The sequence below is a fragment of the Salvelinus namaycush genome, unplaced genomic scaffold (assembly GCF_016432855.1).
Source record: "Salvelinus namaycush isolate Seneca unplaced genomic scaffold, SaNama_1.0 Scaffold155, whole genome shotgun sequence".
Classification (NCBI taxonomy): domain Eukaryota; kingdom Metazoa; phylum Chordata; class Actinopteri; order Salmoniformes; family Salmonidae; genus Salvelinus; species Salvelinus namaycush.
The window spans coordinates 105,419-130,877 of NW_024058286.1; the positions used below are offsets into that span (position 1 = coordinate 105,419).

The 25,459-nt window shown below is 44.2% G+C and overlaps 1 protein-coding gene across 1 annotated transcript in view; it reads right to left on the reverse strand.

Moving 5' to 3' along the window:
• The window catches only part of LOC120037034, a gene marked incomplete at its 5' end in the record, with an annotated part of 52,553 nt that extends 33,069 nt beyond the window's left edge, over window positions 1-19,484 (reverse strand). Inside the window, 3 exons of the mRNA XM_038983257.1 lie at window positions 17,061-17,234; window positions 17,318-19,301; window positions 19,403-19,484. Coding sequence (XP_038839185.1) covers window positions 17,061-17,234; window positions 17,318-19,301; window positions 19,403-19,484 — 2,240 coding nt within the window. The remainder of the gene's footprint in view (window positions 1-17,060; window positions 17,235-17,317; window positions 19,302-19,402) is intronic.
• Between the last annotated feature and the right edge of the window lie 5,975 nt (window positions 19,485-25,459).

A 25,459-nucleotide genomic window follows, 5' to 3' on the forward strand; every position in this document is an offset into this window, starting at 1 on the left:
GAGGTGGGAGGGGTGACAATATCTGAGGGGGGAGGAGTGACAATATCTGAGGTGGGAGGGGTGACAATATCTCAGGTGGGAGGGGTGACAATATCTGAGGTGGGAGGGGTGACAATATCTGAGGTGGGAGGGGTGACAATATCTGAGGTGGGAGGGGTGACAATATCTGAGGTGGGAGGGGTGACAATACCTGAGGTGGGAGGGGTGACAATATCTGAGGTGGGAGGGGTGACAATATCTGAGGTGGGAGGGGTGACAATATCTGAGGTGGGAGGGGTGACAATATCTGAGGTGGGAGGGGTGACAATATCTGAGGTGGGAGGGGTGACAATATCGGAGGTGGGAGGGGTGACAATATCTGAGGTGGGAGGGGTGATAATATCTGAGGTGGGAGGGGTGACAATATCTGAGGAGGGAGGGGTGACAATATCTGAGGTGGGAGGGGTGACAATATCTGAGGTGGGAGGGGTGACAATATCTGAGGTGGGACGGGTGACAATATCTGAGGTGGGAGGGGGGACAATATCTGAGGTGGGAGGGGTGACAATATCTGAGGTGGGAGGGGTGACAATATCTGAGGTGGGAGGGGTGACAATATCTGAGGTGGGAGGAGTGACAATATCTGAGGTGGGAGGGGTGACAATATCTGAGGTGGGAGGAGTGACAATATCTGAGGTGGGAGGGGTGACAATATCTGAGGTGGGAGGGGTGACAATATCTGAGGTGGGAGGGGTGACAATATCTGAGGTGGGAGGGGTGACAATATCTGAGGTGGGAGGGGTGACAATATCTGAGGTGGGAGGAGTGACAATATCTGAGGTGGGAGGGGTAACAATATCTGAGGTGGGAGGAGTGACAATATCTGAGGTGGGAGGGGTGACAATATCTGAGGTGGGAGGAGTGACAATATCTGAGGTGGGAGGGGTGACAATATCTGAGGTGGGAGGGGTGACAATATCTGAGGTGGGAGGAGTGACAATATCTGAGGTGGGAGGGGTGACAATATCTGAGGTGGGAGGAGTGACAATATCTGAGGTGGGAGGGGTGACAATATCTGAGGTGGGAGGGGTGACAATATCTAAGGTGGGAGGAGTGACAATATCTGAGGTGGGAGGGGTGACAATATCTGAGGTGGGAGGGGTGACGATATCTGAGGTGGGAGGGGTGACAATATCTAAGGTGGGAGGAGTGACAATATCTGAGGTGGGAGGGGTGACAATATCTGAGGTGGGAGGGGTGACAATATCTGAGGTGGGAGGGGTGACAATATCTGAGGTGGGAGGGGTGACAATATCTAAGGTGGGAGGAGTGACAATATCTGAGGTGGGAGGGGTGACAATATCTGAGGTGGGAGGGGTGACAATATCTGAGGTGGGAGGGGTGACGATATCTGAGGTGGGAGGGGTGACAATATCTGAGGTGGGAGGAGTGACAATATCTGAGGTGGGAGGGGTTACAATATGTGAGGTGGGAGGGGTGACAATATCTGAGGTGGGAGGAGTGACAATATGTGAGGTGGGAGGGGTGACAATATCTGAGGTGGGAGGGGTGACAATACCTGAGGTGGGAGGGGTGACAATATCTGAGGTGGGAGGGGTGACAATATCTGAGGTGGGAGGGGTGACAATATCTGAGGTGGGAGGGGTGACAATATCTGAGGTGGGAGGGGTGACAATATCTGAGGTGGGAGGGGTGACAATATCGGAGGTGGGAGGGGTGACAATATCTGAGGTGGGAGGGGTGATAATATCTGAGGTGGGAGGGGTGACAATATCTGAGGAGGGAGGGGTGACAATATCTGAGGTGGGAGGGGTGACAATATCTGAGGTGGGAGGGGTGACAATATCTGAGGTGGGACGGGTGACAATATCTGAGGTGGGAGGGGGGACAATATCTGAGGTGGGAGGGGTGACAATATCTGAGGTGGGAGGGGTGACAATATCTGAGGTAGGAGGGGTGACAATATCTGAGGTGGGAGGAGTGACAATATCTGAGGTGGGAGGGGTGACAATATCTGAGGTGGGAGGAGTGACAATATCTGAGGTGGGAGGGGTGACAATATCTGAGGTGGGAGGGGTGACAATATCTGAGGTGGGAGGGGTGACAATATCTGAGGTGGGAGGGGTGACAATATCTGAGGTGGGAGGGGTGACAATATCTGAGGTGGGAGGAGTGACAATATCTGAGGTGGGAGGGGTAACAATATCTGAGGTGGGAGGAGTGACAATATCTGAGGTGGGAGGGGTGACAATATCTGAGGTGGGAGGAGTGACAATATCTGAGGTGGGAGGGGTGACAATATCTGAGGTGGGAGGGGTGACAATATCTGAGGTGGGAGGAGTGACAATATCTGAGGTGGGAGGGGTGACAATATCTGAGGTGGGAGGAGTGACAATATCTGAGGTGGGAGGGGTGACAATATCTGAGGTGGGAGGGGTGACAATATCTAAGGTGGGAGGAGTGACAATATCTGAGGTGGGAGGGGTGACAATATCTGAGGTGGGAGGGGTGACGATATCTGAGGTGGGAGGGGTGACAATATCTAAGGTGGGAGGAGTGACAATATCTGAGGTGGGAGGGGTGACAATATCTGAGGTGGGAGGGGTGACAATATCTGAGGTGGGAGGGGTGACAATATCTGAGGTGGGAGGGGTGACAATATCTGAGGTGGGAGGGGTGACAATATCTAAGGTGGGAGGAGTGACAATATCTGAGGTGGGAGGGGTGACAATATCTGAGGTGGGAGGGGTGACAATATCTGAGGTGGGAGGGGTGACGATATCTGAGGTGGGAGGGGTGACAATATCTGAGGTGGGAGGAGTGACAATATCTGAGGTGGGAGGGGTTACAATATGTGAGGTGGGAGGGGTGACAATATCTGAGGTGGGAGGAGTGACAATATGTGAGGTGGGAGGGGTGACAATATGTGAGGTGGGAGGGGTGACAATATCTGAGGTGGGAGGGGTGACAATATCTGAGGGGGGAGGGGTGACAATATCTGAGGTGGGAGGGGTGACAATATCTGAGGGGGGAGGGGTGACAATATCTGAGGGGGGAGGGGTGACAATATCTGAGGTGGGAGGGGTGACAATATCTGAGGTGGGAGGGGTGACAATATCTGAGGTGGGAGGGGTGACAATATCTGAGGGGGGAGGGGTGACAATATCTGAGGTGGGAGGGGTGACAATATCTGAGGTGGAAGGAGTGACAATATCTGAGGGGGGAGGGGTGACAATATCTGAGGTGGAAGGAGTGACAATATCTGAGGTGGGAGGGGTGACAATATCTGAGGTGGGATGAGTGACAATATCTGAGGTGGGAGGAGTGACAATATCTGAGGTGGGAGGAGTGACAATATCTGAGGTGGGAGGGGTGACAATATCTGAGGGGGGAGGAGTGACAATATCTGAGGTGGGAGGGGTGACAATATCTCAGGTGGGAGGGGTGACAATATCTGAGGTGGGAGGGGTGACAATATCTAAGGTGGGAGGAGTGACAATATCTGAGGTGGGAGGGGTGACAATATCTGAGGTGGGAGGGGTGACAATATCTGAGGTGGGAGGGGTGACGATATCTGAGGTGGGAGGAGTGACGATATCTGAGGTGGGAGGGGTGACAATATCTGAGGTGGGAGGGGTGACGATATCTGAGGTGGGAGGGGTGACGATATCTGAGGTGGGAGGGGTGACAATATCTGAGGGGGGAGGGGTGACAATATCTGAGGTGGGAGGGGTGACAATATGTGAGGTGGGAGGGGTGACGATATCTGAGGTGGGAGGGCTCGGGAGAGGCGATGGTGGTGACGTGTGTCCTCCGAAACATGACCCGACAAGCGGCCTACTTCTTAACACACTGCTCACTTTACCCGGAAGTCAGCCGTACCAATGTGTCGGAGGAAACAGAACATGGCTAGAAGGGATACAGCTTTTGTCAAATTAACGTCAAAAGTTGAAATTTGTTGCATTTTAGCTAACCCTAACCCTTTTCATAACCTAATTCTCCAAACCTACTATGTTAATTCTCCGTACCTGCTATGTTAATTCTCCTAACCTGATATGTTAATTCTCCTAACCTACTATGTTAATTCTCCTAACCTGCCATGTTAATTCTCCTAACCTGCTATGTTAATTCTCCGTACCTGCCATGTCAATTCTCCTAACCTGCCATGTTAATTCTCCTAACCTGCTATGGTAATTCTCCGTACCTGCCATGTTAATTCTCCTAACCTGCTATGTTAATTCTCCGTACCTGCTATGTTAATTATCCTCACCTGCTATGTTAATTCTCCTAACCTGCTGTGTTAATTCTCCTAACCTGCTATGTTAATTATCCTCACCTGATATGTTAATTCTCCTAACCTGCTATGTTAATTATCCTCACCTGATATGTTAATTCTCCTAACCTGCTATGTTAATTATCCTCACCTGATATGTTAATTCTCCGTACCTGCCATGTCAATTCTCCTAACCTGCCATGTTAATTCTCCTAACCTGCTACGTTAATTCTCCGTACCTGCCATGTTAATTCTCCTAACCTGCTATGTTAATTCTCCGTACCTGCTATGTTAATTCTCCTAACCTGCTATGTTAATTCTCCTAACCTGCTGTGTTAATTCTCCTAACCTGCTATGTTAATTATCCTCACCTGATATGTTAATTCTCCTAACCTGCTATGTTAATTATCCTCACCTGCTATGTTTATTCTCCTAACCTGCTATGTTAATTCTCCTAACCTGCCATGTTAATTCTCCTAACCTGCTACGTTAATTCTCCTAACCTGATATGTTAATTCTCCTAACCTACACCACCCTTTGGAGCTCCCGGCCAGCTGCAACACAGCCTTGGATCAAACCGAAAATTATTTTGCCCAAAATTCTAAAAACCTATTTTTGCTTTGTCATTATGGGGTATTGTGATGTCATTATGGGGTATTGTGATGTCATTATGGGGTATTGTGTGTAGATTGATGAGGGGGGGAACAATGTAATCCAGTTTAGAATAAGGCTGTAACGTAACAAAATGTGGGAAAAGTCTGAATACTTTCCAAACGCCCTGTATAACGCCATAACGCCATAGGCTGTATTCTTGCTTCTTGAGAATGTGCTTCACACATGCAATGCAATTTACAGGAGCCTAGTATTTTATATTTTAGGTGTGATGTGTAAATGTAACAGATGTGATCATAGTCTCTCTTGCGTTGTGTAATAACGAAAAGTAGCTCCCAGTTGATCTGTATTTTATTCTCCACAGACAGGAAGCACATCAGATGACCAGGCTCGTTGTCGATGATGGCTGCAGATTCGTTGGCATGTCAATATCAGACTGGGAAGTCATTTACCTCCGCTATCTTCCCCTATCTGACAGCATGACCAATGGTATAACACCTTATTGACATCTGACTTGAACCAACCAATAGCAATAACTTAAAATAATAAAATACATATTTCTGCAGTGTCAAGTGGAAACACAACTAACCTTGTTACATAAAGACATATAGGCCTGTACTCATTGAAGCACATTTCAACAATGTTGACAGTCAACATGTTTATTTTACTGGTGTTATAGCCTATTATATTTAATAAACTATAGTATTTATCCACATTGTATGGACTAGGATGAGAATATTCCGTGCCCCCAGCCAAATTGATTGGAGTTGATGACAACACAAAGACCGTCAATATTTGATTTGATTTAATTAACCTTTAACTTGGCAAGTCGGTTAAGAACAAATTCTTATTTACAATGACGGCCTACCTCGGCCAAACCCTAACCTGGACGACGCTCGGGCCAATTGTGCATCGCCCTATGGAACTTCCAATCGCGGCCGGTTGTGATACAGCCTGGAATCGAACCAGGGTCTGTAGTGACGCCTTAGACCGCTGCTCCACTCGGGAGCCCTACAGAACGTGAGAAAATGGCATACAGTATTAAGCCATGAACTGAGTTGATTGGCCAGTGAGTAGCCAAGCCCTCCTCACACCTCCAATTAATTTATTCATCCCTTTCGCACCACCGCCACCTACTGGGGCCATAATTCTGGTTGTGAAAATAGCAGAAATATTTGTTAAAATAGAACCTCTATTGTTATTCTTAGATTGATTTCCCTCCAGCATACATTGATTACTCTTTTTCTAATTTGGCACACAGAAACTAGAGGCCATGAGTAACTTGGTCAAAATATAATGGCACCGATTAGCCTATAGGTGGTGCTGTTATAAGCAGTCTGACTTAAACACTCATATCCACTGCCCCGTTTGACTTAGGGTCTTTGTCTACAGACTAGGAGACAGGCCTCAGCATCTTCAGATTAGGTGAAGAAGTGTCTTTGTCCACAGACTAGGAGACAGGCCTCAGCATCTTCAGATTAGGTGAAGAAGTGTCTTTGTCCACAGACTAGGAGACAGGCCTCAGCATCTTCAGATTAGGTGAAGAAGTGTCTTTGTCCACAGACTAGGAGACAGGCCTCAGCATCTTCAGATTAGGTGATTAAGTGTCTTTGTCCACAGACTAGGAGTCAGACCTCAGCATCTTCAGATTAGGCGCTACAAGACAGAGGATGGAGGAGAAGGGAAGAGAGAGATCAGAAAGTATGGAGAAGAATGAGGAGTGAGATACACCTGAGATAATGATGTGATGATGGTCCTATGATACAAATGAGATAATGATGTGATGATGGTCCTATGTTACACCTGAGATAATGATGTGATGATGGTCCTATGATACACCTGAGATAATGATGTGATGATGGTCCTATGTTACACCTGAGATAATGATGTGATGATGGTCCTATGATACACCTGAGATAATGATGTGATGATGGTCCTATGTTACACCTGAGATAATGATGTGATGATGGTCCTATGATACAGCTGAGATAATGATGTGATGATGGTCCTATGATACACCTGAGATAATGATGTGATGATGGTCCTATGATACACCTGAGATAATGATGTGATGATGGTCCTATGATACACCTGAGATAATGATGTGATGATGGTCCTATGATACAGCTGAGATAATGAGGTGATGATGGTCCTATGATACACCTGAGATAATGATGTGATGATGGTCCTATGATACACCTGAGATAATGTGATGATGGTCCTATGATACACCTGAGATAATGACTCGGTCTCAACCTTTAAGTCTTTACTGAAGACTTATCTCTTCAGTAGGTCATATGATTGAGTGTAGTCTGGCCCAGGAGTGTGAAGGTGAACGGAAAGGCTCTGGAGCAACGAACCGCCCTTGCTGTCTCTGCCTGGCCGGTTCCCCTCTCTCCACTGGGATTCTCTGCCTCTAACCCTATTACAGGGGCTGAGTCACTGGCTTACTGGTGCTCTTTCATGCCATCCCTAGGAGGGGTGCGTCACTTGAGTGGGTTGAGTTACTGACGTGATCGTCCTGTCTGGGTTGGCGCCCCCCCTTGGTTTGTGCTGTGGTGGAGATCTTTGTGGGCGATACTCAGCCTTGTCTCAGGATTGTAAGTTGGTGGTTGAAGATATCCCTCTAGTGGTGCGGGGGCTGTGCTTTGGCAAAGTGGGTGGGGTTATATCCTTCCTGTTTGGCCCTGTCCGGGGGTATCATCGGATGGGGCCACAGTGTTTCCTGACCCCTCCTGTCTCAGCCTCCAGTATTTATGCTGCAGTAGTTTATGTGTCGGGGGGCTAGGGTCAGTTGGTTATATCTGGAGTACTTCTCCTGTCTTATCCAGTGTCCTGTGTGAATTTAAGTATGCTCTCTCTAATTCTCTCCTTCTCTCTTTCTTTCTTTCTCTCTCTCGGAGGACCTGAGCCCTAGGACCATACGCCAGGACTACCGGGCATGATGACTCCTTGCTGTCCCCAGTCCACCTGGCTTTGCTGCTGTTCCAGTTTCAACTGTTCTGTCTGCGGTTATGGAACCCCTACCTGTCCCAGACCTGCTGTTTTCAACTCTTAATGATCGGCTATGAAAAGCCAACTGACATTTATTCCTGATTATTATTTGACCATACTTGTCATTTATGAACATTTTGAACATCTTGGCCATGTTCTGTTATAATCTCCACCCGGCACAGCCAGAAGAGGACTGGCCACCCCTCATAGCCTGGTTCCTCTCTAGGTTTCTTCCTAGGTTTTGGCCTTTCTAGGGAGTTTTTCCTAGCCACCGTGCTTCTACACCTGCATTGCTTGCTGTTTGGGGTTTTAGGCTGGGTTTCTGTACAGCACTTCGAGATATTAGCTGATGTACGAAGGGCTATATAAAATAAACTTGATTTGATTTGATGATGGTCCTATGATACACCTGAGATAATGATGTGATGATGGTCCTATGATACACCTGAGATAATGATGTGATGATGGTCCTATGATAGAACTATAATAAGACATATTTATTACAGAAAGAAACACAAAAACATGCTTCATTCTGAAATAGTTTTTTTGATCTGGGTAGTGTCGTGTCTGGACTATCATTAAATGTGAAGGCTTATTTCTATCAAATCAGTTCTCTAGGTTTAATTATTACGTGATTAAACTAATCATGTAAACATTAATGAACTAGGATGTCGGGGCACCACGGAAAAATGTTGAGATTTACAGAGTTATAATTTCCCGAATATAACTCTTCAGATATTTTAATATCTGATCAATTATAATCTTCTATTAACGATGATTAATTGTTACCTTCGTTAGTCTCATTCCAAACGTTGTAAAATGTTTGGTTATCTGCTCAAACCCTAGTTTCCATAATGAATCAGCAATATACAAAATAGCTTAATTATTTATTTACTAACTAACTAAATAATCACAGAAATACATAACAAACAAACAGTAGATATTTGTTACTAACAATGCAGTGATAGAAAAGTCCATAGTGGGCTAAGCCGGTATGACGGCTTGGTAGACAAAGAAAAGGGGTGGAGACAGATAAAGGAGCGGGAAAGACAAAATGGATTCACTACACACAGTTGATAATTCTGTTCATTGAAATGCTAATCCTTTGCACATGAACGGCCGCTCGGCCACGATATACACCCAAAAGGCCACATCGTGACAATAGCTATGTTTTTATTTGACCTATATTTAAATCATTCCGCATATTCAATGGAGGGAGAGAAGAAAGCTGTGTTACCTAGATTCACTCAAGTACTTAACAAGATGGTGTTCATGTTCAATGAGAGCTTTGAGACAAGCTCCCGTCACTTCTGGTCCTTTAGGGAGGACTGATCTCAGTAGTTTTCTCATTCGCTCCTGTTCAGTTGTTTCAGCTGTAATTCTGGAGTACTCTTCTTCACCAATCATGTCCTTTGACCACAGATCATCTGCTATTGGCATTGGGTTTGTGGCTCCCTGAATGATTTTAGCCCAGTGTTTCTTCAGAAACTCCTCAGCAGGAATCTCAGGGAGTGTTAATGCTGAAAGGGGGTGAATTAAATGAATATGGCTTTAGGGTGAACAGCAGCTGTTTCTACATCTAACAGTCTCTCCAGTTAACAATCCTCTGAAATTAATTTATTTTATAGAGCTGACTCCAGGGTTGTAGTCAATTCAAATTCAAGTCAGTCAATAAAAAAATAAAAAAATTGAAAACACTTTTAAAATGAATAATTTTTACTATTAGGTTTATTAACAAGTAATTGAAAATAGATGACCCTTTTCCAGTTATTGAATTATAATTTCAGTTTACTTTCTGAATTGACGGATTTATTTGGAATTGACGCCTACCCTGGCTGACACGATTGTCTATTCTACATAACATACAGAGCCGTGCAAAAGTATTCACACCCTTTTCTCTATTGTGTTAAATAGTGGGATTAAAATGGATTTAATTGTAATGTTTTGTCAACAATCTACTGAAAATACTCTAATGTCAAAGTGGACCTGTTCCCCATACATACATCATCTGGAAGGTCCCTCAGTCAAGTATCGCATTTCAAGCACAGATTCAACTATATACAAAGACCAGGGATCTTTCTGAAAGCCTCATAAAGAAGGGCAGTGATTGGTAGATGGGTAACAATAACAAATCATACATTTGATATCTCTTTAAGAATGGTCAAGTTAATAATTATGCTGTGGATTACATATTAAACCACCCAGACAGAGAGGAAACTGCTCAGTGATGTCACCAGGACATTGGTGAATTTAAAACAGTTACAGACTTCAAATGTCTGTGATGGGAGAACAGAAATATTGACACTTCATCATATTGTTGCACTGTGCGCATCCTCTGCATTTATAGCTACCATTTGGTAGAGGGCGTAAAAGTGCTTGGCTAATTTTCTTAAAATTTTACACTTTTACGCCCTCTACCAAATGGTAGCTATAAATGCAGAGGATGCGCACAGTGCAACAATATGATGAAGTGTCAATATTTCTGTCACCCACACACAGGAAAAAGGTTCCAAATAAATGACATTATTACGTGTTCCACCACCCATGTTATTTACATTATTAAATGTCCATGTGGGCTCTGTTATGTCGGTAAAACCACCCGCTCTCTCAAACAGAGAATTAGTGAACATAAAAGTTCAATCAGGAGAAACGACAGGGATTATCCAGTCGCTGTACATTTCAATGACATGAAGCATGACATTTCCACCTTTAGATTTTGTGGCATAGAGAAAGTTAAGATATCAGACAGGGGAGGTGATATTAATAATACTCTGAGTAAAAGAGAATGTTTTTGGATTTTCACCCTCCAGACATTGTTTCCAAAAGGACTTAATGATGAAATGCCTTTGTATGTTATGCTGTGAATTGGAACATGAAATGTGTGTCTCTTGTAGATTATTCTGACGTTTTTCATATGATGTACCCAATGACTAATGAACTTGCTATGTCCTCATTGAGATTATACAGAAGTGTTCAATACGCCTTATTTATACACTTTTGTAATATTTATGAAATGCACATTGTTATATTTGGTAGCACTTATTTATTTTCCTTTGCCTCCAACCCCCTTCGATGTGTAGAACGGATGTGGGTGGAGCCAGGTCTACATAAGGGTGCAACTTTCAAAAAATCCCAAAAGCTCTGACGAAGGCCGTGTGGCCGATACGTAAGCTTATTTAATATCGGTGATACTATCAAGAGCAGTGTGCGGTTTCCTTTTCCTTCATCTTGTTCAATTGATGCCATGCACCTGCAAATAAGATTGCTCAGATGTGCGAGTGCCTTTTTGAATTTGTATAATTTATATCAATCTAAAATAAATATATATATTCTTCCATTTTGACATTACTGAGTATTTTGTGTAGACTAATCCCACTTTGTAACACAATAAAATGTGATGCAGATACTTTTGCAAGGCTCTGTATTTCTGTCTGAATGTTCTATATCATTACACCCCACTGAACATGACTCATGAAGACCTTAATCACCACCCCACTGAACAGGACTCATGAAGACCTTCATCACCCCACTGAACAGGACTCATGAAGACCTTCATCACCCCACTGAACAGGACTCATGAAGACCTTCATCACCCCACTGAACACGACTCATGAAGACCTTCATCACCCCACTGAACACGACTCATGAAGACCTTCATCACCCCACTGAACATGACTCATGAAGACCTTCATCACCCCACTGAACATGACTCATGAAGACCTTCATCACCACCCCACTGAACATGACTCATGAAGACCTTCATCACCACCCCACTGAACAGGACTCATGAAGACCTTCATCACCACCCCACTGAACAGGACTCATGAAGCCATTCATCACCCCACTGAACATGACTCATGAAGACATTCATCACCCCACTGAACATGACTCATGAAGACCTTCATCAGTGTTCTTGAAGAGATATTAGCTCTGTAACCCGTTTTATAAACCTCGTCCACAAAAACAAACTTACATGTTGGATGAGAGTCTTTGCTGTATACATCTGAAAAACAAACAAGAGAATATATCATAAAACATGTTAATAGCATCTGTTAGAAAAGGACATTGATGATTGACATACTGTTCATGTCTAGTATTTCTTACCTTTTGATAACACTGATTTCCATACTGTCCTCTCATCATCCCCGATTAACTCCATCTCAATGTCAACCCCTGTGTTTCCCATAACCATCTGACAACAGCTTGGTGTGGTGTCTGCAGGTAACAGCTGAATCCTCTGTAGGAGGCCATATGGTGCAACGATTGAGACATCAGACAAAAAGAGAGAGAGAGAGAAATAGAATGATATTCCAGTTATTCATATACAATGACAGATTCATGTCCTCAGTCTGATAAAACTGCACCTCTGGATTGATGGAAGTGGAGAGGGGATTCTTGAGCGCAAACCAAGTGTTCAGCTTTAAGGACCTGTTTGGACTTGACAGGAGAAATTCTGAATATCCTTTGGACACCTGATCTTTCTCCCGTTCCTGAACAGCCTACAAAATGAGCAATGTAGTAGTCAGAACAATGTAGTCTCATAATTCACACAACATGCAGCTCACTGAGCAATCAATTTTTGTCAACACAATCGTTATTGATTTACTATCCCTATTTTACCAGGATATTATTTTAAAGGTGTACCAGGTAAGTTGACTGAGAAGAGATTCTCTTTTACAGCAATGACCTGGGGAAGAGTTACAGGGGATAGGAGAGGGGATAAATGAGCCAATTGGAAGCTGAGGATGATTAGGCAGCCATGATGGTATGAGGGTCAGATTGGGAGTTTAGCCAGGACACCGGGTGAACACCCCTACTCTTACGATAAGTGCCATGGGATCTTTAGTGACCACAGAGTCAGGACACCTGTTTAATGTCCCATGTGAAAGACAGCACCCTAACACAGGGCAATGTCCCCTTCACTGCCCCGGCGCAATGTCCCCTTCACTGCCCCGGGGCAATGTCCCCTTCACTGCCCCGGGGCAATGTCCCCTTCACTGCCCCGGGGCAATGTCCCCTTCACTGCCCCGGGGCAATGTCCCCTTCACTGCCCCGGGGCAATGTCCCCTTCACTGCCCCGGGGCAATGTCCCCTTCACTGCCCCGGGGCAATGTCCCCTTCACTGCCCCGGGGCAATGGGATCTCCTTCGCCCAGAGAGAAGTGTGCCGTCTACTGGCTCTTCAAATGAATGAGACAAAAATAGATTTCACACAGAGCTGCATGTTTTCTTTGTAATCTAGAGATTTTCAACAAACTATCAGCTTTCCTTTTGTAAGTTTAAACATACTGTTGTCACTTCAATGATAGTGCCTCACCTCTTTCTGACTGGAGTTTCTGAGGAGCAGGTACAGCCTTGAATCTACTGTTGCCTTTTTTACTGCCATATAGAGGACCACGTCACAGTGGACATCTACGTTCCAAGAAAATATATAGCTCAGTATAACAGAGACAGCTGAGAACTTGGGATGGAGAATCTTAGCATGGAATCTGGTGACCTCATGCACTTCCTCTAAAGACACTCCATGTTCCTCTACATGAAGAATCTTCATCTCATTCCTCAGGGAAGGGTTGGTCCCTGAACAACACAATAAAAAGGAGACAGAAAGACAAATATTGTATTATTCATCCATCTAAATCATAAAGAATATGCAGTACCAGATCACAGTAAACTCAAACTCCCAGAATAGTTCATTCATTAATTCAGGAAGTGAAACTCAGTTACATGGAAATGTCTTTCTGAATACTATTTCTATATGGTTTTACCTAAACAGACAAAGTGTGGCAGATGAACTTCCTCCAGTTCACCTAACTCCATAGTGATGTCCAGCAATGGACCACCTTGTGTGTACTGCATGTCTTTCAGAAGTTGACTGTAGGGTTCCCAGTTCCTGAAGTGATACTTCAGAATGACATCTCTCTCACACAGCCAGCGGAGCCCAGACACTGTGCACTCATAACTCCCTTTGGGTGTCCTGTGTCTGAGGGCAACAACAAGATATGGTAGAGTGGGTCAATGGTCAAATGGAGAGGTTGAATTAGAAGACTATTCCCAAAGGTAATGGGGAAATACACTAGCAGGTGGAATGAAATGTTAAAAGTAGTTATTTTACCTGAACATTGTCACTCCCTGGACAGTGGAAGTCAAGGGTTCAATCTGAAGCCAGTGTGTGGAGTCCTGAACAAGGACAAGCATGTCAGTAATACATATGGGGCCTGTTTCCTGGACACAGATTGAGTCAAGTGCTGGACTAAAGAGCATGCTCAATGGAAGTTTCAATAGAAAGTTCTTTAAGGTCCAGGACTAGGCTTAATCTGTGTCCGGGAAACTGGCCCATTAAATAAACAGTCATTTATCTAATGTATTTATTCAATATTACATGGAATCCTGGTGATTTATCAAATAAACTGTCTAATGACAAAATATGACAACAGGTCAAATCCTGCATGCCTACAAGCAGAACACAGGACTGTCTATATCCCAGTATGAATGGTTGGTCACTACACACCTGGCTTTGAGACTGTGCCTGACTCCTGCAGGTATGTAAAAGTAAGAATTGACATTATGACTTACCTCAACATGGTCACAAGTCTTACAGCTCTGAGGAATCCCTGTAGTCAAAAGGCTGTAGGTCCAAAGGAACACATTAAAACACACCACTACTACTAATCTAACTGTCTGTAGGTCCAACAGAACACATTAAAACACACCACTACTACTAATCTAACTGTCTGTAGGTCCAACAGAACACATTAAAACACACCACTACTACTAATCTAACTGTCTGTAGGTCCAACAGAACACATTAAAACACACCACTACTACTAATCTAACTGTCTGTAGTTCCAACAGAACACATTAAAACACACCACTACTGCTAATCTAACTGTCTGTAGGTCCAACAGAACACATTAAAACACACCACTACTACTAATCTAACTGTCTGTAGGTCCAACAGAACACATTAAAACACACCAATACTAATCTAATTATAGAAATGATTCCAGAGGAAAAACAAATTATAAAACATTGCTATATGACTCACCTCTGAATGTGTTGGTCATCTATCTGACACAGGGTCACTGAGGAGGCGGAAACCAGAAACCCAGGATAGAGGGGTTCAGTGAATGTGGTGTGTTCTGTGTAAAGGTGTGTCAGTGTACCAGAGGAGGACACACTATAGAAGGACAAAGTACCAGCTGGCCAGTCCAGATACACTCCAACTCTGTTAGAATCAGGACGAGGGATGGATCTGCTCTGGACTCCAGCATGGCTAAATAAATAGAGAGTATCAGAGCAGAATAAACACCAGGACTTCCTATTGGCTCCAATCCAACTGTCTTCCTCCCCTCCCTTCCTCATCATTCCTTTGTACACCACACCAATGCCAGCCATGCCACCATCCCTCTCCACCTCCCAGTAATAACGACCTCCAGATAAGACTTCTCTGCAGAGAACTTGGGGAAGACAATCAAATCTGTCTGGATGGTCTTCATAATGCTGGTCCTCCACCACCCGTGTCACCTTCCTGTTCCCCTCAGACAGTATCAGGTGTGGGTTTGCTGTGTTTGGGTCCAGGGTGAGATGACAGGCATCTGTAGACAAAATGAGAGTTTAATCAAACCACATCTTCATATAAAATGTTGTTTTGTAGGTACAGAACAAGTATTGATTAGTTACTATGTTACTATAGACCTGAATATGCAGTGAATTAGGATTAAAGAGACTTACATTTCCTGCACCCTGATTTCAGCCTGCACTCTCCACCATGATCCACACTGTAGGAGAAACAGGTTATTGACTGACTAAGACCTAATAAAGCAGTCAACATTTAAACCATATTGTTGTGTTCTGGTGCATTATCCAAGTTCATTACTAGAGACATACAGGTATTCTATCCTACCTACTGCATACAGAACGGAGTACAATTCATTACTAGAGACATACAGGTATTCTATCCTACCTACTGCATACAGAATGGAGTACAATTCATTACTAGAGACATACAGGTATTCTATCCTACCTACTGCATACAGAACGGAGTACAATTCATTACTAGAGACATACAGGTATTCTATCCTACCTACTGCATACAGAACGGAGTACAATTCATTACTAGAGACATACAGGCATTATATCCTACCTACTGTATACAGAACGGAGTACAATTCATTACTAGAGACATACAGGTATTCTATCCTACCGACTGCATACAGAACGGAGTACAATTCATTACTAGAGACATACAGGTATTCTATCCTACCTACTGCATACAGAATGGAGTACAATTCCAACAGGATATCAGAGATGCAGAAGAAGAGTATTCATGTGGTGATGATGTATGCTGTGTTGGAGTGCTCAGCCTGCTGAGTAAACTTCCCCTTAATTCTACCATCATGTCCTCATGTTACTGACCCTACTACACTACATATGACACAACCGCTGCTCACACTATTAGGACATCTATTCTGACTTACTTCAGCTTCATCAGTTTATATGTGGGATACACCAGAGCAGCTCCCACCAGAGCAGCTGAAAGCAGTCCCCCTGCAGAGTCTCCTGGGTGATTGTAGCTCAGGTCCAGCTCTTTCAGGTGGGAGGGGCTTGACCTCAGAGCTGAAGACAGAGCAGCACAGCCCTCCTCTGTGACCAGACAGCCAGACAGCCTACAGAGAGACACACAACAGCTGTCTAGGTTGGTGTACTGGTGTCAATCATCTTGTAGGACACCCATACTTTTGTCCATGACACAAACATTGTCATGAAACATCAGATTTTCAGAGTATTTGTTTTACTAAGCTCAGTACTGACCTGACTGAAACAGCTGTACTTACCCCAGTGTGTGTAGTTTACAGTCTGGATCCTCCAGTCCAGCAGACAGCAGTGTAACTCAGCTCAGTACCGACCTGACTGAAACAGCTGTACTTACCCCAGTGTGTGTAGTTTACAGTCTGGATCCTCCAGTCCAGCAGACAGCAGTGTAACTCCTGAGTCCTGCAGGTCATTGTCTCTCAGCTCCAGTTGTTTCAGTTGTGAGTTGGGTGAACTCAGGACAGAGGCCAGATCTGAACAGCAACCCTCTGTCAGACCACACTGACCTAAACTAGAGGGCAGAAGAGCACATGATTAACACATGTTTAAAACATCCACATAATAACTCATACTGAAGATATTTAACTCACACTAGTGTCTGTATGTTGCAGAGTGGACTGGTTAGTCCAACACAGAGCAGCTCCACTCCTCTGTCTCCCAGGTCATTGTAGCTGAGGTCCAGTTCTCTCAGGGGGGAGTTTGGTGTCTGCAGAGCTGAGGCCAGAGTCTCACAGGATTTATATGTGAGTTCACAGCCATCCAGTCTGGAGAGAGGAGATAATCTGTTAGATATACAAATCCTTCATTATAATGATACTGTAAACATCAACTCAATAACAGAACTTACAGTGCTCTCTTGCAGGTTTTCACTACCGGCAGCAACCTCTGATAACCTTCCTTTGATGTGTTGTATGTCTTCAGGTCAAACTCCTCCAGCACCTCCTCTGACATCAGTAACAGGTAGGCCAGGGCTGAACATTGGTCAGGTTTTAGTCTTGTTTCTGAAAGAGTTCCTGATCGCAGGGAGGTCTGCATGTCTTCAACTAGAGAGTTGGAACCAAGTTCATTCAGACAGTGGAACAGGTTGATGATCCTTTCTGGTGAGGATTCCTGGTTGATCTTGTCTGAAAGGTACCTGACTGTTCTCTTAACTGTTTCCTCATTGGTCTGTGTTGTACTTCCTGTCTGTGTCAGAAGGCCTCGTAACAGATTCTGATTGGACTCCAGTGAGAGACCCAGAAGGAAGCGGAGGAACAGGTCCAGGTGTCCATTCTTACTCTTCAAGGCCTGGTCCACTGCTCTCCTGTGTAAGTCAGACAATTTGAATGACTCCTTCTCTTCATCATTGTCATCATCTTCCTCATCCTCTTCCTCATCGTCATCATCGTCGTTGTCGTCATCCTTCTCCTCCTCCTCATAATTCTTCTCCTCATCTTCCTCCTCCTCCTCCTCCTCATCCCCCTCCTTCTCCTCCTCCTCCTCATCATTCTCCTCATCTTCCTCCTCATCATCATCATCAACACCAGTGACTGCTTTGGGGGAGAAAACATTTTCCTTCTTGCCCAGACATGATTCTAAAGCATGCACTGCTGCTAGAAACTCCTGAATACTCAGATGCACAAAGCTGTAGACCTTGTCTTGGTACAGCCCAGATTCTTCTTTAAAGATCTCTGTACACAATGCTGAGTACTCTGATGCCTCTGTCACATCAAGGCCACACTCTCTCAGGTCCTCCTCATAGAAGATCAGGTTGCCCTTCTGCAGCTGTTGGAAAGCCAGCTTTGCCAGTTTCAGGATCATCTCTTTGTCTGACTGAGACAGTTCCTTTGGGTTTGTCTCTGTGGCTTTGTTGTACTTCCTGTTCTTCACAATGATTTGGATGAGAATGAAGTGTGAGTACATCTGGGTCAGAGTTTTGGGGACTTCATCCTTCTCTGCCTCTTTCAGTATCATCTCAAGGACAGTGGCTGATATCCAACAGAAGACTGGCATGTGGCACATGATGTGGAGGCTCCTTGATGTCTTCATGTGGGTGATGATATCATTGGCCAGATTCTGATCTGTGATTTTCTTCCTGAAGTATTCCTCCTTCTGTGGATCATTGAACCCTCGTACCTCTGTCACCTGGTCAATACACTCAGGAGGGATCTGATTGGCTGCTGCAGGCCGTGAGGTTATCCAGAGGAGAGCAGAGGGAAGCAGATTCCCCTCAATGAGGTTTGTCAGCAGCACGTCCACTGAGGTTGGCTTCGTGGCATCACAGCACTTCTCATTGTTTGTGAAGTCTAGAGGAAGTCGACACTCATCCAGACCATCAAAAATGAAAACAGTTTTGGTTTCACCATCTTCAATGCTGTCAATCTCTTTCAGCTCTGAGAAGTAGTGGGAAAGAAGTTGCATCAGACTGTATTGGTCCTTTTTCAGGTTCAGATCACGGAAAGGAAGAGGAAACATGAAATTAACGTCCTGATTTGCTTTTCCCTCTGCCCAGTCAAGGATGACCTTCTGCACAGAGACTGTTTTTCCAATGCCAGCGATTCCTTTTGTCAGCACAGTTCTGATAGGTTTGTCTTGTCCAGGTAAAGGCTTGAAGATGTCGTTGCATTTGATTGGTGTCTCTTGTGTGGTTTGTTTCTTGGATGCCATCTCCATCTGTCTAACCTCATGTTCATTATTGAGCCCTCCACTTCCACCCTCTGTGATGTAGAGCTCTGTGTAGATGTCCTTGAACAGACTTTGGTTTCCATGGTGTCCAATTCCTTCAGATATGTGTTGATACTTGTGTTTCAGTTTAGCCTTAATGTCTTGTTGGACTGTCAGCAGAGTTTCACCTGTAGGAAAACAATGAGATTTGGGACTCATAAGTTTATGTGTGTATTTTATAAGGACCTTTGTACCGTTCTTTGTAATATTGTATGAAACACAGTCTTACTTCTTCTGTCCAGAAGGTTGTGTGTGATCTTTAATGCATCCTCACTGTCCAAACTCTCCACTTCCTTATTGTCATGTGGTAATGGTTCCTGGCTGAAAACAGGTGGCTGATCACTCTTCATTGATAGCAGGCTGGTTGTAGGTGACTCTGCTCTGGGCTTCTGGACACTGAACAAAACAGGGAGACAGATCACCTCATCATTATCACATCAATACCTCATCTACATCCTTTTAGCAACAGTATAGTGGAATTTCTAGAAGTCCTGAGGTTTCTTTATAAAGCTACAGTCTGAAATTGGTAAATCCATTTTTGGCCTTTTAAATGAATGATATAGGCCTACATTTTATGTAATTTGGGAACACTTTTCATTAGTTTAACATAAGAGCAATGTATATTTTGCAATTCATCTCTTACCTCTTAGAACTGGTGTCTTGAGTCATTTTAGAGGCAGTGGTCCCCTCCTCTCTCTCCCCAGAGAGACTCATTTTAGAGGCAGTGGTCCCCTCCTCTCTCTCCGTTTTAGAGGCAGTGGTCTCCTCCTCTCTCTCCCCAGAGAGACTCATTTTAGAGGCAGTGGTGTCCTCCTCTCTCTCCCCAGAGAGACTCATTTTAGAGGCAGTGGTCTCCTCCTCTCTCTCCCCAGAGAGACTCATTTTAGATGTAAGTCACAGCTCACTCAGCTACAATAAGAAATAACAGAACAATCAATATTTCTGAACATTGAAGAACCATTAACAATTACCACACTTTTACTGTCTGTGGTCAGAGTTCAGATACTTCTTGTTGCATTTAAAACATACAGGTTATTATCCAATATTATTAATTTGATTTGGATCCCCATTAGCTGACAACAGCTAGTCTACCTGGTTGGATCCCCTGACTCCATAACAACAGCTAGTCTACCTGGTTGGATCCCCTGACTCCATAACAACAGCTAGTCTACCTGGTTGGATCCCCTGACTCCATAACAACAGCTAGTCTACCTGGTTGGATCCCCTGACTCCATAACAACAGCTAGTCTACCTGGTTGGATCCCCTGACTCCATAACAACAGCTAGTCTACCTGGTTGGATCCCCTGACTCCATAACAACAGCTAGTCTACCTGGTTGGATCCCCTGACTCCATAACAACAGCTAGTCTACCTGGTTGGATCCCCTGACTCCATAACAACAGCTAGTCTACCTGGTTGGATCCCCTGACTCCATAACAACAGCTAGTCTACCTGGTTGGATCCCCTGACTCCATAACAACAGCTAGTCTACCTGGTTGGATCCCCTGACTCCATCACAACAGCTAGTCTACCTGGTTGGATCCCCTCACTCCATAATAACAGCTAGTCTACCTGGTTGGATCCCCTGACCCCATAACAACAGCTAGTCTACCTGGTTGGATCCCCTGACCCCATAACAACAGCTAGTCTACCTGGTTGGATCCCCTGACTCCATAACAACAGCTAGTGTATCTGATGCTGTCTGGACAGTGAAACAGAGCCCCTCTGTCTCTCTACATGTAGACCATGTATCTGATGCTGTCTGGACAGTGAAACAGCACCTCTCTGTCTCAGTATGTGTAGACCATGTATCTGATGCTGTCTGGACAGTGAAACAGCACCTCTCTGTCTCAGTATCTGTAGACCATGTATCTGATGCTGTCTGGACAGTGAAACAGCGCCCCTCTGTCTCAGTATGTGTAGACCATGTATCTGATGTTGTCTGGACAGTGAAACAGCACCTCTCTGTCTCAGTATGTGTAGACCATGTATCTGATGCTGTCTGGACAGTGAAACAGCTCCCCTCTGTCTCTCTACATGTAGACCATGTATCTGATGCTGTCTGGACAGTGAAACAGCACCTCTCTGTCTCAGTATGTGTAGACCATGTATCTGATGCAGTCTGGACAGTGAAACAGCTCCCCTCTGTCTCAGTATGTGTAGACCATGTATCTGATGCTGTCTGGACAGTGAAACAGCACCTCTCTGTCTCAGTATGTGTAGACCATGTATCTGATGCTGTCTGGACAGTGAAACAGCACCCCTCTGTCTCAGTATGTGTAGACCATGTATCTGATGCTGTCTGGACAGTGAAACAGCTCCTCTCTGTCTCAGTATGTGTAGACCATGTATCTGATGCTGTCTGGACAGTGAAACAGCACCTCTCTGTCTCAGTATGTGTAGACCATGTATCTGATGCTGTCTGGACAGTGAAACAGCTCCTCTCTGTCTCTCTACATGTAGACCATGTATCTGATGCTGTCTGGACAGTGAAACAGCACCTCTCTGTCTCAGTATGTGTAGACCATGTATCTGATGCTGTCTGGACAGTGAAACAGCACCTCTCTGTCTCAGTATGTGTAGACCATGTATCTGATGCTGTCTGGACAGTGAAACAGCTCCCCTCTGTCTCAGTATGTGTAGACCATGTATCTGATGCTGTCTGGTCCAAACGAGTATTACATTGTTGTCCGTAGCATTGAAGGCAAAGGGAAGCCAGAAAGAATCTGTCCCTTGATAAAAATAAAGTATAAGAAATTAGCCAATCAGCATTGAGCTAAACTGTGAATGGTCCTGGCGCACCAAAAAAATGGGTCAAGGGAAGCCAGTTTGGATTTGGCTTCACTCCTATCAGATCCCATTCATACGTCATTGACAGAAACAACTTGAATTGTTGCATCTCGTTGTGTTGTTGTCCTATGGTGGCTAGCTAGTTAAAATGGTCCCTTTCCTAAATTAGCCACGGATGGAGATGGGGATGTGGACTTGTGGTTTTACTTAATTCTCCATACTGGCTAATGATTATAACGGCGATTCTGATCCAACCATTAATTCATACATTGTTGTGCCCTTGGCCTGAGAGGATATAAGTTCAATATGTAGCTAGATGTGGAAGGCTAATAATGATAACTAGCTAACGTTGTCCATGAATGGAAGTTAGGCTAGCGAGCAAGCATTTTAGCCATGTAGCCTAGGACAACAAACAAGAAAAGCATGTACTGTATGACATAGTGATAGACCGTGTACTGTATGACAGTTATAGACCGTGTACTGTATGACAGAGTGATAGGCCGTGTACTGTATGACAGTTATAGACGGTGTACTGTATGACAGAGTGATAGACCGTGTACTGTATGACAGTTATAGACCGTGTACTGTATGACAGAGTGATAGACCGTGTACTGTATGACAGAGTGATAGACCGTGTACTGTATGACAGAGTGATAGACTGTGTACTGTATGACAGAGTGATAGACCGTGTACTGTATGACAGTTATAGACCGTGTACTGTATGACAGAGTGATAGACCGTGTACTGTATGACAGTTATAGACCGTGTCCTGTATGACAGAGTGATAGACCGTGTACTGTATGACAGTTATAGACCGTGTACTGTATGACAGAGTGATAGACCGTGTACTGTATGACAGTTATAGACCGTGTACTGTATGACAGTTATAGACCGTGTACTGTATGACAGTGATAGACCGTGTACTGTATGACAGTTATAGACCGTGTACTGTATGACAGTTATAGACCGTGTACTGTATGACAGTTATAGACCGTGTACTGTATGACAGAGTGATAGACCGTGTACTGTATGACAGAGTGATAGACCGTGTACTGTATGACAGTTATAGACGGTGTACTGTATGACAGTTATAGACCGTGTACTGTATGACAGAGTGATAGACCGTGTACTGTATGACAGTTATAGACGGTGTACTGTATGACAGAGTGATAGGCCGTGTACTGTATGACAGTTATAGACGGTGTACTGTATGACAGAGTGATAGACCGTGTACTGTATGACAGAGTGATAGACCGTGTACTGTATGACAGAGTGATAGACTGTGTACTGTATGACAGAGTGATAGACCGTGTACTGTATGACAGTTATAGACCGTGTACTGTATGACAGAGTGATAGACTGTGTACTGTATGACAGTTATAGACCGTGTACTGTATGACAGAGTGATAGACCGTGTACTGTATGACAGTTATAAACCGTGTACTGTATGACAGTTATAGACCGTGTACTGTATGACAGTTATAAACCGTGTACTGTATAACAGTTATAGACCGTGTACTGTATGACAGAGTGATAGACCGTGTACTGTATGACAGTTATAAACCGTGTACTGTATGACAGAGTGATAGACCGTGTACTGTATGACAGTTATAAACCGTGTACTGTATGACAGTTATAGACCGTGTACTGTATGACAGTTATAAACCGTGTACTGTATAACAGTTATAGACCGTGTACTGTATGACAGTTATAGACCGTGTACTGTATGACAGTGATAGACCGTGTACTGTATGACAGTTATAGACCGTGTACTGTATGACAGTTATAGACCGTGTACTGTATAACAGTTATAGACCGTGTACTGTATGACAGAGTGATAGACCGTGTACTGTATGACAGAGTGATAGACCGTGTACTGTATGACAGTTATAGACCGTGTACTGTATGGCAGTTATAGACCGTGTACTGTATGGCAGTTATAGACCGTGTACTGTATGACAGTTATAGACCGTGTACTGTATGACAGTTATAGACCGTGTACTGTATGACAGTTATAGACCGTGTACTGTATGACAGAGTGATAGACCGTGTACTGTATGACAGAGTGATAGACCGTGTACTGTATGACAGAGTGATAGACCGTGTACTGTATGACAGAGTGATAGACCGTGTACTGTATGACAGAGTGATAGACCGTGTACTGTATGACAGTTATAGACCGTGTACTGTATGACAGTTATAGACCGTGTACTGTATGACAGAGTGATAGACCGTGTACTGTATGACAGAGTGATAGACCGTGTACTGTATGACAGAGTGATAGACCGTGTACTGTATGACAGTTATAGACCGTGTACTGTATGACATAGTGATAGACCGTGTACTGTATGACAGTTATAGACCGTGTACTGTATGACATAGTGATAGACCGTGTACTGTATGACAGTTATAGACCGTGTACTGTATGACAGAGTGATAGACCGTTTTGTCAACATGACAGAGAGGAGGATGTCATTGGTTTCTCAACAATTAGGGTGAGTCAACATGTTTTTTCTACTTGTACGAACACGCACACACAGACAGCAGTACCATGAACCGTTCTTTACAACGTGCAGTAACTCTCTGTGGTTCTAAATCAATAGTCGTTTAGTGGTCCGAAAATGTCGGATACATGAACTTGCTTGACCATGCTGTAGGTCATGTAACTGTCTGTTACATACCATATGATGTGTGGATTTAACCGGACAGAGATTGCTTTCCGGTTTAGTGATAAAACAAAGGTGTGGTTGAATTTATTCTGCCACTGTGTCTTATTGTCTCGGCCTTTAGGCCTATAGCCCATCTCACGGTTGAAAGACGTGAATTAACAGTGATTTTACCCACGCACCGCTACTGGTGTGCCCTCATAATTGGCGTGAATGCAATTTGGACACGTGAACTATAGGCTTCTGTAGGCCCGAACCCGCCAAATTGATGTATGCGCTTCAGAATGGTTTAATTATAGGCTAGGTCCGCCCGTTCTCCGTTTTATTTTACAATTTGTATCATGTTATTAAATATCAGCCACTATCGGGACCACGGTCAGTAATAACCACATACATTTATAACTGTTACTTGAGTGATCGTTTTCTTCAAATTGTAGTTTACATTGTTGCTATTCCATTCTGTTCACCTTTCTTTCCTCTGTCACGTCAGTGTAAGATGTTCCTGAGGGTCGTTAGCGTTAGAATGTGGGACTGTTTGAATCGTTATGGAACTCAGGCCCCAAGGAGCAGGTTAAACCTGTAGCCTGGTGCTCGGTTCACGACGACTGGACCGTTGTCATACAGTTCCATGATTAGTGAGAATTAGGGTAGATGTATAGGACCCCTCCCTATTCAACCCCTATTGTGCACTTTTTTACACCTTCCAATGTTTCATGGCTTGAACTTGAATATGAACATTTTCAGAATGAATCAAACCACTGTATTTATTATTTATCTATATATTTCGTGTGAAAACGCTGTTGAATGATAACTCCACCAGTAAATCTGTT